Source organism: Pelophylax lessonae, assembly GCF_965119305.1.
Source record: "Pelophylax lessonae genome assembly, chromosome: 3".
Classification (NCBI taxonomy): domain Eukaryota; kingdom Metazoa; phylum Chordata; class Amphibia; order Anura; family Ranidae; genus Pelophylax; species Pelophylax lessonae.
This window is the reverse complement of record NC_138770.1, coordinates 146,509,544-146,526,552: the sequence shown is the minus strand read 5'-3', so window position 1 is coordinate 146,526,552 and position 17,009 is coordinate 146,509,544. Positions and strand designations below refer to the sequence as shown.

Here is a 17,009-nt window from a genome sequence, read left to right as displayed (position 1 = left end):
GCTACAGACTGGTCTTTTGCGCTACAGACTGGTCTTTTGCGCTACAGACTGGTCTTTTGCGCTACAGACTGGTCTTTTGCGCTACAGACTGGTCTTTTGCGCTACAGACTGGTCTTTGGTATGTCCCATTGATGAAGCCCATACATTATGTTGCTTTAGCACGTTTCACAGTGCTTCTAAATTTCTCAAATACCAAAATGGGCCTACAAAGCATAAAACAGTTATTGAACAGATAATAAAACGGACAGAAGGCCCTGCCTGCTGGAGCTTACTTCCTGTAGCTATTTTAATGACCAGAATGAAACTTTATTGAAAACCTAGGCATGGTACAATAACAGCAAATGACAGGGTGGTACAGATAGTCACAGTAGTGCATGGCAAAGCCAAGAATGGGCAAACCAATATACTTTCAAAAAAAAAGGGGGTATTCTGTAGTATTTGAATTACATGTACATCCTACACTTGAGGTAAAGGGTATTCTCATGTGCCATAAGGGCATTATCATGTAAACCAGCACAGTAGCCAAAATATAATGGCTCTGGGCATTAGGCTATATCACAAACACCTATGGTGCTGAGATGAGCACATGGAAGTGGAGCTGGCCACAGTCGTATTAGAATCTCTACTTTGTGGATTTTGAATCATTTTAATTCAATTTTTTTTTTCTTTTTCAAAGGAATAGCCTGCTACACCTGAATGAGCAGCCATTAATTTGTACTGCAGACAACAGAGTGCAGGTTCTAAAGACCAATGTGCCTTTTAATATTGTCCTCCCAATTGGCAACCATCTGGACAAAAGGGGACATCTGAGCTCTCCAGACACCACGGCCACAGTCTCCATTACATCAATGCCAGCCCATGGTATCAAGACAGAATCCGCAAGCCATGGCTTCACTGTGGATATCCCAACAAATGTCTACCACGCAGAGCCTGTGGAGCGCATTGTGACCTTTGATCGCAATGTTACCCCTGACCACTACAGCTCCAGCAGCCAACCACCCAGCTCTCAGAGGCGGACTCCTGACACCACCTTCTCGGAGACTTTTAAAGAAGATGTTCAAGCGGTAAATTTATTTCTTTATCTGTTTTTTTGTTTTTTTTTTATTGTGGCCAATGGGAAATGGTTTTAGTCTTTGCACTTGCACATGGCTCTTTGTTTAAAAAAAAAAAAAAACACCTTAATTCGGATATCCTGAACTATACATGGTGGTGGTAGACAATATTTGGACATACAGGAATATTTTGTCTGTCTGTCCTTGCCCCCATTTCCAAGACCTGCCAGCCAGGGGTGTAAAATAGTCCTATGGGTTCCCTAGAAGTGATTTGATTTCTGCTCGACCAGGTGACCACCATCTCCTGTCTGTAGACTGGCTTAGAAGTGTCTCTCCCTTCTAAGATTGGTGACATGAAAAACAAACCCCTATATTCCTTATCACTGCTGTTTTTGATCATTCTATATTCTTTTTTGTTCACTTTTAAAATGCAGTTTTTTGGTTTGTTTTTCTCAGGTTTATTTTCCATCTGACCTCAACTTACGGATGAGTAGTGTCAGCTCTGAAGACTATGGTTTTGATCATGTTGCTGGGTAATTTACTTTTCTGGATTTTCATTGTACTGTGGGGTGGGGGGGATTTTAAGTCTTTCCATCGCATTCATTAATCACATTAGTTAAAGGCATTTGCATTCTATGATATATATACAGGGGTGGACAATTCATTTTCACATGATCCACCTAAAAAACTGGGACTGTCGTGGAGGGTTAAACCAAAGTTTAGTGTATAGTAAAAAAAATAATTAAACCAGCAACCTTAGATGAACAACCCTAGACTGGGACAGTCCATAAATATGTAAACCTATAGAAAAAAAACACCGAAGGCCAGGAATATTGGGTACAACGGCGTATAAAATAGTGTTCACTTCACACTCACGATTATTAAAAGCAGTAGTGAAGAAATGTTCTCAGCTGATCGGCTGTCACAATGTTGGTGTAGTGCAGGCTGGTAAAAGTGGTGAGGAAGCTGACAGCCACATGGGTTAATTGACTGATCCGCTGAGGCTTGGGGAGATAACTATCAGGGCTTGTAAGCACTTTGAAAGGAGAGAGCCTGAGTTTAGTACAGCTAAGATTTCTGCAGATCCTGGCCTGGAATTAGGACCAGGTGCACGGCTCCTGGGGTTTGCAGTGTGCAGGCGCTAACCTAGAAAGAATTTGTCCGAGTAGCACGAGAGCATTGGGATTCCAGATTAAAAATGGAATACATTTCAGCTTACCAGTCGCTAGATGTAATGGCTGCATTCGTTTTCATTTTTTAGGCTAACCATATTTTTAATGAGTACAGAAAATAGCTGTTGATCTTGCCAGAAATGCTCACTTCCTATGAGCTTAACTACAAGGATAAACTGGTTCTGTTCTGAAAATGACTCCTCTCCCTATCCCATATGTAATGAACAAAAGCAGACCTGCTTGAAGTCTAGCCTAGGTGGTAACCATAGCATGGCTATAGATAACAGTGGACGCGTAAGCATAGCCACCCACAGGAAGTGTGTTTTAATTTATTTGATTACCAGTTGGAAATAGGAAAAAAGCCTATAAAAGAAAACCAATGATGCAAACACCAATGACTGGTTACTTGCATAGTATGCTTTCTTTTTTTTTATGGGTTTAAAGTGATTGTAAAGGCTCCTGGCTCCTTCGGCCTGCCAAGTGCCCACATAGCAAGTCGCCTGCTATGGGGGCACTTATGCAGGCCCGATCCTGAGCCATACTGTGTGCATCTATTGACACACACACACACCGTGCAGCTTAGCCCTGCCTCTTGCTCCCTTGTCATTGGAGTTGATGGGACAGCAGCAGGAGCCAATGTCTCCGAGTCCAGTGAAGGGGGGGGGGGGGGAGCAGTGCTGCTGCTCTCGGGCACATTGCCAAATCAAGATTCAGCTCTAAGAATTAATGACATGGAGGTGCTACACGTAAAATGTGTGCTTTTTTTTTTTTTTTTTTTCCCCCTTAATGCAGCGAATGCATAAAAAGAAGAAAATCCATGCTGCTTTTAATTTCAGAATCATACTTACCTAGGTGGATGCAGGATCAGTCCAATGCTGTATCTGTCCCCCGGTGGCTCTAACACTGAGAACCAAGCAATCAGACACTGCCTATCGCTCGGTTCTCAGAGCTCCCTCAGCAGACAGATGTTGGCTGTCAGTCAGCAGCTCTTTGCTCTGCCCCACCATGCTCACTGGAGCGCTGGGCTGCGGAGGGGGTGGAAATGGGCGGCTCAGGCTATCATTGGCTTGCTGAGAGGCTGAGCTGGGTGCCGAGCCAGACGTGGTCTGATCCCGACCATATGGTTGTGATACTTCCCGAGCCTGGACCGGCTCTGATGTCAACCAACAGTGGGCTTCGGCCTGCTGTCTGCTGAAAATGGGTCACTGGAGTGGAGAATGAGTGATCCACAGGAGAAATGCAGCCAAATGAGCTTTGGCTGTACTTCTCTTTTTAAGGTGAAAAGCCTTTAGCCTTTACAACCACTTTAGGTACGCTTTTTAATGTGTACATTTTTTGTCATGGGTTTCTTACAGTCTTGTAATCTGATTTTTGTTTTGTAGAAATAACTTTGAATATACACTTGAAGCCTCAAAATCTTTGCGACCAAAGCCTGGAGACAGCACAATGACCTATCTAAATAAGGGCCAATTTTACCCCATCACACTGAAGGAGATGGGCAGCAATAAAGGGATACACCATCCAATTAGCAAAGTCCGGGTAAGTCTTTGTTATTGACAATACAGCAACGCTCCTCACTCTAAAATGTTTTTCTGTTGGCAAAATTGTCTCTTAAAACAGGTGCAAGTCTTTGAAAAGTTCTCAACACTAGGAAGAAAAATCTGTATGGGTTTTCAAAGTGTAAAGATAGGCCTTGGGCAATATTCCCATGTTTTTTTTTTTTTTTTTTTAAATCTAATACATCCCTGTTTGTCCTGATGCCAGATGCCCAGATACAAATGTATGACGGCTGCTAAGACTATCGTTTTTTGGATGTTTAGTTCATTGTACCCTTCGCTGTCTCTTCCAGAGTGTTATCATGGTTGTGTTTGCTGATGACAAAAGTAGAGAGGACCAACTTCGTCATTGGAAATACTGGCATTCCAGACAGCACACTGCCAAACAAAGATGTATCGATATAGGTAAGCTTTTAGTGGCCAACAACCATTGAGAATAGCTGCTTGTGTTCAAGATGATTCATGATTGCTCTAGAAGACACGTTTGTTACATCATGTGAAGCATTTTCGGGTTTATAATAAGGTTTTGTTAAATGCTGGATCATGCTTTGCATTAGATCCTGAGTTTAGCTTGCGCCCTTTGCATTTATGCATTTAGCCACAGTACAGAAGCAAATATGATGACCGGTCTCCTAAATATTTTATTTTTAATGGCTCTGTTTACCCAATATTGACTTCAAAATTGGCTGAATTGTCCGCTTATACATTTCTGATACTGGTGTCAGAATCTTTTCTGTTTCTGCCCATCTATGGGAGCCCTTACTTACTCTTCCTGTTGTAATTCTCATTTTACACCATGGAAAATGCAGCCAAAGAAGTGGGACTCCATGATGTTTGGCGGCAAAAACAAAAATTCTGGAAATAAATGTTGCCAACAAAGAGTGATTATCCTATCCACAGTTTAATTATTTGATCCTTTGAAACTTTGCTGAAAAGCTTTCTCCATGTTCCTTGCCACGTCAAACCTTTTTGGTAAATAAGTGTAGCCTTTTGAAGTTGGATCAGTCTCTATAGAGTTGTCAAAATTTCCACATTTGACCCGACTTCTGATTGTTTTACAGCTGACTACAAAGAGAGTTTCAACACCATTAGCAACATTGAAGAGATTGCCTATAATGCCATTTCCTTTACGTGGGACCTCAATGATGAAGGCAAGGTATGTGCAGACTCTTTGTGTATTTCTTTTCCTCGGTACCCTTATTAAACTGGGTGTGTTGAATTTATTACCATCCTAAGCTGTAATTACAGGTGTGCACTCCTGAATCTATATTTAATTTGATTTACTACTGTACCTACTTAAGGTTTTTTTGTTTTTTCCTTCAGACTATCATTTTCCTCTTATTTTCTTACATGCAGACTATAGAATAAAGCTTTTTAACCAATGGTGGTTTACCCACAGGGTCACCTCCTGAATGGGTCAAAGGATATTTGCTTTTTGTTGTAAATAAACTAAAGCATAAGATAAATATGGCGACCTACCATAGCTGATCTCTGTTTTTGAAGCTGGGGCTTGCTTGGCTAGAATACTGAACCTTAATTTTCAATACTTTATAGCCGCTGACCTGATAAAAAAACAAATGCAATTAATGACTGACTTTCTTGTAATGCCTATGCTATGCTAAATAGCTGGGAACATCACTTGGTTTCCTTGTTCAGCTTCAAAGCTGCCCGAGTCATCTAGATGCTCATTGGACAGGGGTGGTTTTCATATGCGAATTATCAACTGAACAGGCTAGAGGTGGAAAGGTTACCTGTAATGCTGAACAAATGTTACTTGCCAAGTGATGGGGACTAGTATGTGTGAAATCACAAGACTTGCTGAACAGATTTACTGTATGTATGTGTGTGGGTGTGTATATAGATAGATAGATAGATAGATAGATAGATATTCTCTCTCATATACATGTATTTGCCTCTAAATTCTCACCAGAGCAGGTGTTCCCATGGGTAGATTTTCCTTCAACTCGTGCTTTGGTGACAAATGTAAAATTTGGATTTTTCTGTTGCCTTATGCATCGGTGACAAATGGTCATTAGAACAAATAGAGAGGGTAGATTTCCCCATCGGGGACAAAGACCATAACGAAAAACTGATGGGTTCTAACCTGTTCTCCTCTGTATAAAACAAAAGAAGGCATTTAAACTTCCTACTTGGAGTTCTACTTTAAATTGTGGTGTGCTGCAATATTCCACAAAATGTACTAATAGGTGGATTTCTACTTTAAACCCTGTATTTATGGTCGTTGTCATTAATCAACACATAGCTGCCTTGCTTTAAGAGTTGGGCTGTGTTTTTATAGTCTTGCTCCCCCCCAGTCTGCTAATAACTAACTTAATCTGTTCTAGTAAACTGGTGACTTGTCGTGACAAGAGGCCGTACACGCTGCTTGTATGTAAACACATCCATCTAATGGAAAGTTTCACTTAAGGGCTGTTATTTTTCTCCGTATTCTTTGATATGGAAATCATTTGTTTGTGGTATAATAGTAGATATTATCCCAAAGTGGTTATGTACACACAGGGGAAAGGGGAGTTTCGATCTCCTTGGATTGCAATGGGGCAATGCTGGCTGGGAAAGCCCATGACAATGGACCATATAATAGCAGACGAAGGGTTTTCGTCCTAAAAAGAAGCCGCTCCGTCTTTCTACTCCTTCTCTGGCAGTGGATTGTCACTTATTCAGCTCCACTCTGCTATTGTAAAAGGGCCAACCGGCTGCTTGGAAGGAGGCGATGAGGTGAATGTCTGGGAGAGTTCATAAACAAACACTGCGCGGATTGTTGAACTTTCTTTCTCATCAGTTCGCCAAATACAAAGACAAGGGGAAAGGAAAAGAAATGTATGCTGAACTCGGGATGCTTAACCCATGCTTTGACAGAGCGCTGCAGGCTTTTTAAACAAGAGTGGAAGGGCAGGGACTACAGCTGATGACCCTGGGGGGCCAAATTGGGAAACCAAGTAGGGGTGGTGTCCTTGGTGAGGTCCAGTTGGGACATGGAAGAGGCAGTGTCCCTGGGGGGGCCCAGTTGGGACACGGAGTAGATGCGACGCCCCTGGGGGTTCCATTCGATATTGGATGTTTTCATTACATGCGCTTAGAATAAAATCAGGCTTGTGATTGGCTTTTTATTTATTTTATTTTTTTTACTGAACAAAATGCAATGGGCACGATTACCCAATGTAGGCTAGTGTAGGATTCTGATTGGTTATTGTGGTTGCTTGTGCTGGTTTGTATGAGCTGTATAGGAGTTTAAAGAACTGATATTTTAAAGACTAGCGCACATGGGCTTTTCAATTGAGTTGAGTCTGTTTTTAAGATCATGCTATGCGTTAGTCCTTTCTTCATACAAGTTAAAATATTAAACTAAAAAAAAAAAAAACATTTTTTTTTCTCTTTTGCTCATTGACAGACACAGCTTCAGATCTTCATAACCATTGGGGTATACTGTCCCCTACAGGAGTAGGACACTACGCAGAAAGTCTAGCTATGCCCATGGGCAGTCCCAGGGGGGTATACTCCCTCTTTCTGCTAATAGGCACTCAGTTTTTTTTCTCCCTAGTCAGGAGTAAGGATCTAGTTCCTTGCTGGGATCTTTGGTCCTTGCAATTTTTTTTCTTTTTTAGATGGAACATTTTTTTTGTTCCCTGGATTTTTCCTGTGAGATCTGAAATCAACTGTCTGACTAGGCAACGGGCTGGATAATTTAGATCCAATGGTCATCCCAGTCTGGCCAGCGAGCGCGCGCAGATCTCAGCTCCATGCTAGGTCTTCTGCGACACAGCCCAACTGCATGGGGGCTGGAGTTAAAAACCTCGCGAGGTTGCATACGACCGGGCCTTTGATTCGATCAGGGGCCAGGTTCTGTCTGGAGCAGTGCCTGACTGGTTCCTGTTATGGTGAGTACCTGTCCCCCCCCCTCCCTCCCTCTGGGGAGGGTTTTGAGGTGGACGTGGGCCCCTCCTTGGGATGGTCAGACCCCTGGGTTCCCCCCCTCCACATATGTTGGGGCTGTTTGGGTGGTCTGATCCTCCTCCTGGGGTGGGGGCAGGGCGCTATACTGGCGATGGGGGCCTTGCGCCACTGGCGACCAGACAATCAACTGAGCGGGGAGTTGTACCTTTTTGGGGCTCCTGCCAGGGCCCCTTGTCCTGCCCAGGTCTGTCCTTGAGGCCTGGGATCCCTCCTGGGTCCCTGTAAGCCTTGTGGTGCCGCCATTTTGTTGCAGCCTATGTGCTTCTATACACAGGGGCCATGTTTGTGTAGTCTGGCGGCCATTTTGCGGTGGTTTGCTATTGTAAATAACGGCAACCATGACAGTGGAGCCCTGTGGGCAGTGATTTTTGGCGTTCTGAGCCCCTCCTCATCCCCTGGATCCTTTCACTTCCTGATCGCCACACGTGGAGTGCAGATTATGGTGAGGTTCTCTCCCTCTGCTGAGAATCGCGTGGTGTTTGTGCCTGGCGACCAGGTGGTGCTGCCAGCATGGTGGGGGTTGTCCCTTGCAGTGTTTTTACACTATGTGGGGTCCCCCTGGTGGCTCATTTAGTCTTTGGAGCACATCTCCTCACCTGATCCCCTCTTTGAGGCTGTGGGGCCCTCCAGGTCCCAACTATCTATCGATGAACTGACAGCAGTCCTTTGTGTCCCAGGTGGAGGTGGTCTTCGGGCGACAGGCTAGCCAAAAGCACCCCCCGACTTTCCCTGTCTCATTAGATCCTGAATCTGATTCGGCCGCCGTGGACGTAGGTCACCCTCCATGCACCTGGAATCCTCTGATAGTGAGGATGATTCCTCCACGTCTGCAACCGCGCATTAAAAGGTGCAGGTGGAAGCACTGATTTGTATCTGAGCGTGAGACCTTGTAGCTAGAGGATGCAGCTGCGATGGAAGCGCAGGTTCCCTTTGGCACTCACAAGCCATCCAGAGCGGCAAAGGTGTTTCCTTTCCCTGCCTATTTTGACAGATTTGTCGCTAAAAACTGGGGACAACCAAAGCGATTTACTAGGCGTTACCTCTGAGGAGTCCCTAAGGTTTCCAGATTGAACAAGGCAACCATGATTCTGGTTGAAGAGTTCCCGGCCTTTAAGGATCCGACTGACAGGAAGGCGGAGACTGTGGCCCGCAATATGTACACTCTGACTGGTTCGGCACCGAGGCTGGTATTCACCATTGCCCTGATGTCGCAAACTGACCAAGTGGGATAAACTTTATACACTGTGACCTGGAGTGGGAACAGCTCCCCCCTGCTTTTGCTGAGCTGGAGAACCAGCTGGTCCAGGGGGTGTAGTTTATCTGTGATGACTCTTTGGATGCGGCTCCCCTAGTGGCTCGGCTCTCTGTTTTGGCAGTGGTCCTTTGGCGTGTCTTTTGGCTCAAATGCTGGTCTGCGGATCAGACTTCTAAAAAGGCCTTGACTGATCTTCCCTTTTAAGGAGATCGCCTGTTTTTGGAGCTACCCTGGATTACATCATAAAAGATCTCATGGGGGGGGGGGGGGGGGGGAAGAGAGAGTACCTTGCTTCCGCAGGCTACTAAGGGCAAGGAACCTCATTGTAGATGTGGGCCCTTACTTTTTGGGCTCGCAAGGTGTTTTTTCCTCCCTCAGGGTCGACTGACAAAAGCTCGAAGCCTTTCAGGGCCTCCTCTGGAGGATCCACATGGACCTGGTCTGGCAAGCTGAGAGCGGGCTTCTTCAGACATGACTCTGACAAGGCTCCTTCAGCATGAAGGTGCCCCCTCACCCGTATCAAGGGTGGGGAGAATGTCTTCACTGTTTTTCAGACCCGTGGACTTCCCTGGTGCAAGACAAGTGGGTCCACAAAGTCATTCGGTCCGGCTACAAGATCGAGTTTCTCTCTTGTCCCCCGGCAAGGTTCTTTCCTTCCAGCTTGCGCCTGTCCCTGGACGGCTTACAGGGTCTGTTTGGGGCAGTACAAGACCTGTTACATCAAGAGGTGATTGTCCCGGTTCTGACTTCGGAACGTTTTCAGGGTTTTTACTCAAACCTGTTTACAGTTCTCAGGAAGGAAGGCAAAGTGCGTCCAATCCTGGACCTCAAGGTGCTGAACTGCTTTGTGCGGGTGCAGAAGTTCATTTACGTTCCAATATGTGCCAGTCATCAGTGCTTCCTCTGCTTTGCCGTGGGAGAGAAGCATTATCTGTTTGTGGCATTACCCTTTGGTCTCGCCTCTGCTCCTCGGGTCTTCACAAAAGTATTAGCCCGGTGCTAGCTTTGCTATGCCAACTGGGGATTGCAGTACTGGGCTTCTTGTATGATCTCCTTGTGCGAGCGGTGTCTCCTTTTGTCTAGTGGAAAACCTGGAGATCACAATACGAACTCTGCGGGAGTTCGGCTGGATTCTGAATTTTCAGAAGTCTGCCCTGGTTCCCTCCACAAATCTTGACTATCTACTTCCTCTGGACAAACTCAAGAAATTGCAGACTGCAATTTGTCTCCTGCTGTCCAACAGATGGTCATCCCTCAGGACTTGCATGCGGGTGCTGGGTCTGATGGGGTCTACCTTCTGGGCGGTTCCATTTGCACAGTTCCATACAAGGTCCCTGCAAAGGGAGATTCTGACCAAATGGGACAAAACTCTGCAGTCTCTGGACAATTTGAATCTGGCTGAGTCAAGGACTGAAGGCGTAGCTGATATGGTGGCTTAGTTTTCCGGCCCTCGGGCTGGGAAAATTCTTCCTCCACTTGTACTGGACAGTGGTCACCACGGATGCCCGCCTGTCCAGCTGGGGAGGTGTCCCCAGCAAGCAGTCTGCTCAGGGGATCTAGACACTGGAAAAAGTCCAGACTGAGCGATCACTGTGTCTGGACCATTGAACAGATCATCTTCAGGGTTTTCCAGTGCGCATTCAATCGGACAATGCCACTGCTGTGGCTTATTTCAATCACCAAGGGGGCACAAGAAGTGTCCTGGCAGCTCTGGAGGTAGTCAGCATTCTAAGGTGGGCAGAATGGTGTCTTCCAGCGCTCTGTCGTACACATTCCTGGGGTGGAAAACTGGCAGGGGGATTACCTCAGTTGGACCAAGGGGAGTGGTCCCTTTTTTATCCGAAAGGTGTTTCATCAGTTGTGTCTCTGGTGGGACACCCCGAGGTAGATCTGTTGGTGGCTCTGCTCAACAGAAAGGTGCTGGGGTTTGTGGCTCAGTCAAGGGATCCTCTGGTGGACGCCAAAGATGTGCTGGTGGCCCCGTGAGGTCAGTATCGTCTGATTTACGCCTTCTCAATCTTCTGCCAAGACTTCTACGCAGGATCGAGGCAAAAGGGATTCCAGTCATCTTAGTGGCTCTGGACTGGCCTCGCCATGCTTGGTACGCCGATCTGGTGCCGCTGGTCACCAACGTTCCTTGGAAGCTTCCTCTCAGGATCTGCAGTCCCAAGGACCGATCTTCCATCCTGTTTTACAGTAGCTGGCTTTGACGGCTTGGCTGTTGAACGTCAGGTGATGAAGGATAGAGGTTTATCTGAGTAAGTGATTCCTACACTGTTAAAAGCTAAGGAATCTACTTCTAGGAGGTTCTACCATCGTACATGGAAGATGTTCATTGTGTGGTGTGAGTCTCTTGGGGTTCATCCTCACTCATTCTCAGTGGCTTGGATCTTGCCCTTCCTTCAATAGGGGGTTGAAAAGAAATTGGCCTTGAGTACCATCAAGGGCCAGGTGTCGACTTTGGCGGTGTTCTTCCAATGACCTTTGGCCACACACTCCCTGGTGCGTACCTTTCTTTAGGGTGTCCGACATTTGCTTCTTCCAGTGCAGGCTCCGTTGCCACCTTGGGACCTCAATTTGGTGCTTTCGGTCCTCCAAAAGCCTCCTTTTGAGAATCATCTGGAAATTCTCCAGCTTATGCTGTCCCAGAAGGTGGCCTTTTTGGTGGCTATCCCCTCGCACAGGGTGTCGAACTGGCGGCGTTATCCTGTCGCTCACCTTACCTGGTGATTCACAGAGAGATGATTCTTCGCCCCTGTCCATCATTCCTTCCAAAGGTTGTCTCTGATTTTCATTTGAATGAGGACATTGTGTTGCCTTCCCTGTGTCCCAGGCCTGGACATCCGAAGGAAATTGCCTTGGGTATGGTCCAGGCAATTAGGGTGTACCTGGCAGCTACGGAGTCTTTCATTAAGTATAACACTTTGTGCTCACGGATGGGCATCGTAAAGGGTTGTCCGCTTCCTCTGTGACCATTTCCAGATGGATCAGACATCGTTCTAACCCCCCCCCCCCCCCCAGTCATAGAAGCTGTACTAAAGCTTTCATCAATGAAGAGTGCTCTGTAAATGGAGGAGGGGGAAGGAGGGTGGTCAAAGTCGGCAATCCTGATAGTGCAAAGTCCATTTTGAATAGAATGGGCAAGATATAGATGGATATGTGTATTTACTGTATAGATAGTTAAAGGGCATGTGCACAAACTATAAAAAAAAAAAATAGGACCTTGGGTTGCCTCTGATTAACTGGCATCCGGAGTGTTCATGCTAATTACCTCTTAGAATCCCTCCAGTTGCATTTGTTCATATGTCCAGTGCACAGTTGTTCAACAGTACCATGTCCTGATGAGGGGGATCCTTTTGTACTCCCCAAAACACATTTTGTGTTTTTATGATTAAGGATTCTAAATAATGTCAAATCTGGACATTCTGAATTTTGGTGCGTTCCTCCATGCTTCCCCAGTCCCTACTTAATCGTTGTGCTGCTTCTTTCACTGTCCAGTCACAGGCTGGAGAAGAGACCAGAACTGAGTTACTTAACTGCGGCAAAAAAAATCAGGTGTCCTTCCCTGCCAGACAGCACTGTGGTATGTGACAGAGCTGGAGAAACAAATACAAATTTGTGAATTAACATGGCTGACATGTCATTTATCTTTGTATTTAGTCTTTTGCTTGAAGGGTTGTGGGATCTTCCACTGAATTCCAAGATCCTTTCTGAATCCCTATAATTTATACCAAGCAGTACCTTATGGCAAGAAACCTGTAACATCGCTGGTGTTTCATGCATCTGTGAGAGGCTGGCTTCAAGGCTTCTTTTAGATCTTAGGCCCATGTCCTCCATTGCACAATTGGTGACCTGTATAATTAAACTGTCACATCAGCACTACATGGCCCCATTTACATTCCAGTATAAAGACAGGATGAGTAGCAGTGATGATCCCTTGTCATGTAGATGACTCCTCTACATTTATTTTTCAAGGTGGTGACACACGTCATCCAGGAAGTATATTTAGCATGTCATTAATTTTGAAATATTTGGTACTCCCAGTGATCCACCACAGGCTCCTGTAGCTCTGAAAGGGTTAATTGCAGTGTTTATTTACTTATGTATCACTGTGTATTCATTGCTTTAAATCACTAATTGGCTTGGTACCGTGACTGTGAACTTCAAGGGATTAATTTAAAGGGATACCACATGAATGATACACCCTTTCTTATAATTAGGCGTTGCCTGTTGTGTTTTTTTTTTTTTTTCTTCTCCATAGTAGTTATGTAGCTCATATTGTGAAATAGACTAGGATAGGCAGTATGTGTTTGTATGTAGGGGAAGGAAAAAAAAAATAATATATATATATAATATAGGGATTGCATTTATGATCAGCGTTAATTCGCATCTGAGATATTTAAAAATTACAGATCGCCCTTAAAGTGGAAAAAAAGCCCTAGTCTTAACTATTCTTAATGTTCCCTCCTACCCTGCCTAACCTGTATAAAAAGATGTACACAGCTTGCCTATTTTTAATCTGCTCTGGTCCATTTGTGTGATCCTCCAGCTCGAGGAATAATTAGGAGTTAAGAAAAGTTACTTTGGCTTTTCTTCCACATAAAGTAAAATATAAGAGCTTAAACTGACCCCCACACGTTTTTCAGTTAATTAAAACCAGACAGATCCATACTGTCCCCAAAATCGGGTATAGTTGTGATGTCATGTGAGTGTATTTCATGCACTCTTTCCTTTCTCTTAATTTTTGAGTCCAAGGACTTGTGTTGATGGCTTCACTTTGACATCAGTTAGATACACTTCAGAAATTCATTGACGTGAAGCTGACCTTCTTTTAACCTGCCAGATTTTGCATTTTCATATGTATGGGAATGCAAAACGCACTGAAGAGAACAAAATCAGTTGACACAAACTCTAAAGATTTGTGTTGGTTTGGAGAGCACGTACTAATATGTGTCTGTAGGAGGGCACACGTACTAATATCTGTCTGTAGGAGGGCGCACGTACTAATATCTGTCTGTAGGAGAGAGCACGTACTAATATCTGTCTGTAGGAGGGCACGTACTAATATCTGTCTGTAGGAGGGCACGTACTAATATCGGTCTGTAGGAGGGCACGTACTAATATCTGTCTGTAGGAGGGCACGTACTAATATCTGTCTGTAGGAGGGCACGTACTAATATCTGTCTGTAGGAGGGCGCACGTACTAATATCTGTCTGTAGGAGGGCGCACGTACTAATATCTGTCTGTAGGAGGGCACGTACTAATATCTGTCTGTAGGAGGGCGCACGTACTAATATCTGTCTGTAGGAGGGCACGTACTAATATCTGTCTGTAGGAGGGCGCACGTACTAATATCTGTCTGTAGGAGGGCGCACGTACTAATATCTGTCTGTAGGAGGGCACACGTACTAATATCTGTCTGTAGGAGGGCGCACGTACTAATATCTGTCTGTAGGAGGGCACGTACTAATATCTGTCTGTAGGAGGGAGCACGTACTAATATCTGTCTGTAGGAGGGCGCACGTACTAATATCTGTCTGTAGGAGAGGGCACGTACTAATATCTGTCTGTAGGAGAGAGCACGTACTAATATCTGTCTGTAGGAGGGCACGTACTAATATCTGTCTGTAGGAGGGCACGTACTAATATCTGTCTGTAGGAGGGCACGTACTAATATCTGTCTGTAGGAGGGCACGTACTAATATCTGTCTGTAGGAGGGCGCACGTACTAATATCTGTCTGTAGGAGGGCGCACGTACTAATATCTGTCTGTAGGAGGGCACGTACTAATATCTGTCTGTAGGAGGGAGCACGTACTAATATCTGTCTGTAGGAGGGAGCACGTACTAATATCTGTCTGTAGGAGGGAGCACGTACTAATATCTGTCTGTAGGAGGGAGCACGTACTACTAACTGTCTGTAGGAGGGAGCACGTACTAATATCTGTCTGTAGGAGGGGGCACGTACTAATATCTGTCTGTAGGATAAAGGGATATTAGTGCATGTCCAGCCAAAATAAATTTTAAGCGTTTTGGATAGCGGGCACAAGCATTAGAAGCAGTGTTGGGTTTTTACTGCATTTCTTTGCTACGTTAAAGAGATTTCTCCTAACTTCATGTCATGCTTGTTTTTGGATTCTGTGGAAATAAGTTTTAATTGCGATATCCTTGTTAATGAGCTAGCAAGTGTGTGGAAATGGTTCCAGTGGCGATGCAAGGAATAAAAAAGCCCCCCCCCCCCCTTTTTCTTTTTTTTTTTTTTTTTTTTTTTTTTTTAATATAGCAGGGTGACTCTACTGGGAAGAGCCATCACTGTTCATAGGACGAGTAATAGTCAAATATTTGACCATAAGAGTCTAAATTCCCTTTTTGGGGCATCCATTCTGTAAACAATGGTCTACACTGTTACCGTTTTTTTCTTTTCCTTAAAGTGGATGTAAACCCCATTTATGACATTTTACCTGGGCACATATATCTGTAGTGTTTTTCTTTCTTCAAAGCCCTATGTCCCGTGGCTTTCTCCTGTGTCATTCTTCTGTTCTCAGCATGGTAACTTCTTACAAGTTCTCATTCTGAGATAAAACCAGGCTGAATTTTGTGTCAGAGTGGGTTCTATAAATGGATTAGCAGAGAGCTGGTCTATTTCACAGCACAGCTCTTCATGTTTCTGCCTATGTGGAGAGGGGGTGTGTGCCTTTCCTCCAATCAGCTGTCATAGTGTATGGCCAAACTTCCCTCCCGCAGGTGATTCAGGGAGAGAATTCTAACAGGGCGTGCACTTTGTAAACCCTTTAGAAAGCTAAAGACACCACATATACAACTAAAACGTATGTAGGGAGATTTGTCTCATCCTTGTGTATTATCAGAGGCTGTTCACTTCACTGGGTATATGTGAGGGTTTACATCCACTTTAATGTAGTGTCCCCAGGACCGAAAAAGGAAGGGTTTTTCTCTAGTGGGACACAAACCGCAAAGAAAAAAAAAAAAAAAAAACCCTAATGGTTTTTAAAGCTGAACTTTAGGCAAAAAACTGATGAAATAAAGATATGAAAGCTGTTTTACCTGCCAAAAAAAATGTAATTCTTTTAGTGTATTTCTGAGATTTGCATGGCCTTCTATGGCAGGACAGACAGTTTAATTTTTCCTCTGCTGCAGTTCGGTAACCTTTACATCTCTTGTCCTTCACTGTCCAATCACATTCTAGAGGAAGGGAGACGTAGCAAGACTAATGAGCTTATCTGTCACTTTTCTCTCTCCTGCTGTTGGCGAGTTCCTTGTTATCACATGATGACTGCACCACAACTGATTTACTAATTGTGCTGTTCCTCCTGCTGTTGGTCTGCTAAGTACTTACACTGCATTCCATTAAAAATGAATACAGAGCTGCATTAAAAAAAATGTATACATAGCACATGTATATTTAGTAAATCTGTGTGCTTCACTGGATAGATTTTATTTTATCTTTTTAATAGAAGTGAAACTTGCACACACAATTTCCTCATTCAAAGCCGAAGGAACTTTCCTAACATGACAGGGCCAACTCCAAACACACAAGTTTTGTTTATTTCACTATGCGGGAGGAATGAAGCTGAACCGGGTTATTGTGCTTTTGCTTTGCATTTTGCTTTTGTTGCCTTTCCAAGGAAGAATCTTGCTAAACAAGCTGAAGATGCTTTGAGGATTGTTTTTTGGGGTTGGGCCTTGAGTTGGCCAATGGTTTGTTACCTAGTAATGTCACTTACAGATGACTTCACTAACCAGTTTTACCACTTCTTGAAAGCCATCCACAAAGCAGTTTACTTGATCTTCAGAATTATCATTGTTTCTTTTCTGGATAAATCTCTGCTTTTCTCTTCACCATAAGGTTGTTGTGTGCAGTGTGTTTTTTTTTTTTTTTTTTTTTGGACATTTTAAAGTATCGGCCTTCTTAACGCCATATGTTGTGGACAGGCTCGAGCAATCTGATGGCATCAGCTGTAATTGGTTAGGTCAAATTAAAGTG

The 17,009-nt window shown here is 44.3% G+C and overlaps 1 protein-coding gene across 2 annotated transcripts in view; it reads left to right on the top strand.

The window, feature by feature from the left end:
* Window positions 1-17,009, top strand: part of GRHL1 (grainyhead like transcription factor 1) — a 57,324-nt gene that overhangs the window by 21,608 nt on the left and 18,707 nt on the right. For both annotated transcript variants that reach the window (XM_082251373.1, XM_082251374.1), the window contains exons 4-8: window positions 683-1,064; window positions 1,509-1,585; window positions 3,607-3,763; window positions 4,074-4,185; window positions 4,842-4,936. In XM_082251373.1, coding sequence (XP_082107499.1) covers window positions 683-1,064; window positions 1,509-1,585; window positions 3,607-3,763; window positions 4,074-4,185; window positions 4,842-4,936 — 823 coding nt within the window. The remainder of the gene's footprint in view (window positions 1-682; window positions 1,065-1,508; window positions 1,586-3,606; window positions 3,764-4,073; window positions 4,186-4,841; window positions 4,937-17,009) is intronic.